The sequence below is a fragment of the Priapulus caudatus genome, unplaced genomic scaffold (assembly GCF_000485595.1).
Source record: "Priapulus caudatus unplaced genomic scaffold, Priapulus_caudatus-5.0.1 Scaffold714, whole genome shotgun sequence".
NCBI lineage: Eukaryota > Metazoa > Priapulida > Priapulimorpha > Priapulimorphida > Priapulidae > Priapulus > Priapulus caudatus.
The window spans coordinates 147,714-150,213 of NW_014577775.1; the positions used below are offsets into that span (position 1 = coordinate 147,714).

At 39.5% G+C, this 2,500-nt stretch overlaps 1 protein-coding gene across 2 annotated transcripts in view; it reads right to left on the reverse strand.

The window, feature by feature from the left end:
• LOC106813013 (protein max-like) overlaps window positions 1-1,640 on the reverse strand; it is a 4,724-nt gene extending 3,084 nt beyond the window's left edge. For both annotated transcript variants that reach the window (XM_014817056.1, XM_014817055.1), the window contains exon 1: window positions 1,436-1,640. In XM_014817056.1, the coding sequence (XP_014672542.1) occupies window positions 1,436-1,477 (42 nt within the window). In that variant the 5' untranslated portion in view covers window positions 1,478-1,640. The remainder of the gene's footprint in view (window positions 1-1,435) is intronic.
• Between the last annotated feature and the right edge of the window lie 860 nt (window positions 1,641-2,500).

Sequence of the window (2,500 nt, forward strand, 5' to 3'; positions counted from 1 at the left end):
GGTAAATAAACACGAAATGTACCAAAGTCTTAATGCTTCTCTATACTCTATTTCGCCTATAATATACCTGTAAATGCCGGTCTAATGCTCATCTGCAACACACAAGTACACCGCACGCCCGCCCTGTGCTGCGTGCACAAACAACATGAATAAGAGAGTTATGTTGTTCATATGTTGTTCTCTCTTATTCATGTTGTTTGTGCACGCAGCACAGGGCTAGCGTGCGGTGTACTTGTGTGTTGCAGTTGAGCATTAGACCGGCATTTACAGGTGATTATAGGCGAAATAGAGTATAGAGAAGCATTAAGACTTTGGTACATTTCGTGTTTATTTACCATTGTTTTTTAGCTCACCTTGACATCGTCAAGTTGAGCTATTGCCATGGGTCGCCGTCCGTCGTACGTCCGTCCGTCCGTCCGTCAACAATTTGGTTTCGGTCAACGATAACTCAGGAACCGTTTGACCCACATGTTTGAAATTGGGGGTAGTTGTTACTGCTATGCTCCCATATGGAACGTCCTATTTTGAAGCACGCCAGTCGACGTACTTTCGAGCCACGGCAATTTTTTGGCAAAAATGGGAATTGCCATTAGTCAGTTCAGGTTCAACGGATTTTGCTCATTTTTGGTATGTGAATGAATAAGGGCTAGGGGTTTTGATATTTAAAAAAAATTATGCAAATTAGGTAGGGTTTGGCAATTATATAGCATATTATATAAACACAAACAGTCTGTGGTGTCACACTCGTCTGGTTCGTTTTACAAGATTTCATTGACAATATCTTTAATGCAAAATTGGTATTTCCTCTCCACTCTGCGATAAAACGTCTATATTAGAGTAAAGATTTACAAAACATGTCGGAACGCAGCATAACCTATTTATTTCAAGCGCCATCGCTACAAAGCGGGTATAGCGCCATCTACGGTCACAAATTGTGATTCATTTTGGTTTATAAATTATTATTGCGATATACAAATGGCAATCGTTTCTATAATGTACGTCGATGGTTGCTCAATTAAGAATGACTTCTTCTTACTCACTCATTTGTGTCCTTTTTTGGTGATCGAGCAGTGTCATTGACACTCATTTTTATTGAGACGTTCCAAGTGCCTGTGCCCCCTTACTTGTAACACCCCTGTCACAGGGCCTACCCCCACATTTACGAAAATGACATAGGTCTCAATCTGGACATCATCTCTATCCTTGAACCCCTGCTATTACGTGAACATGTCATGATGTCCTATATGTACTCTCTACGCTACTGTACAATACTGTGTAGGCCTACATCAACTAGACCAATAAATTGTGCCCAAAATTTTTTTTATATTTTGGTGTTATTTTAGGTGTTATTTTAGCCCTAAAATAACACCAGAATTTTTAGGGCACAATTTATTGGTCTATACATCAACATGCGCAAAACCATGGCAAAACTTACATCGGTCTCTACATCAACATCCCTGTCATCGTCGTCGCTCATGTTTGGTGGGGCGAGTTTATACACGTATAGCTCCGAATTTCCTAGTAATCATCGTGGTGTAGAAAACAAGAAAATTAAAAATATCACTAGTAACTCAGTACTCTCGGAATGGGTACTTGACATAGACTGGTACCCGTTCGCCACCTTCACTCCGGCAAGTATCCTTCGCTCTGGCTACACTGACGTTAGTGTAGCGTGTGGAACTATCGACCGGGTACCAGTCTATACTTGACATTGCTTTTCCTTGGCTTTCCGTATTTATCCCAGGCAGTGATCCCAGGCGATTCGCCCACTCGCCACAGCTGGTTGAAAACTAATGTGCCGCCATCTCGCGATCAAATAAGTGAAATCTTCACTGAAATTCATCTCTCTGGCCTTCTGTGGGAAATCGGATAGACAAAAACGAACACAACATGGACCAATTAAGTAGGCTCTACCCTATATCTAATAAAGTATATAAGTTATATTTATATACTTTATACTACTCTATATAGAGGGTCACAGGCACTTGGAACGTTTCAATAAAAAAAATATGGTAAATAAACACGAAATGTATTTTCTACCAAATGTAGCCGTATATAGTCAGGCTCAAGGGGTTGTTGTCGTATCATGTACTATAGATATGTACCCGATGTACATATATCATATGTATACACAAAGTATACTAGACTTGTACTACAGAAGTGTACCCTAACCCTAACACTAACCCTAACTCTAACCCTAAACATACCTCATATAAAAATATAAACATAATACTAAACAACCTAAAACTACATCGGGTACATATCTGTAGTACCTGTTACGACAACGACCCTTCGTGCGACACTGTGACTGAACAGTCTAGACTTTATTATACTATGTAAACCAACATAAACGGTGAAAAATACACAATACAATAATATTGAAATCCGCTGTTTTTACATTATGACGATTGTGAAATGACGAAATTTGTTATTATGTTATCATCGTTATTTCTTACCGGTAACAAAATGATCACCGCACACTTTAGCATGGATGGAGGGG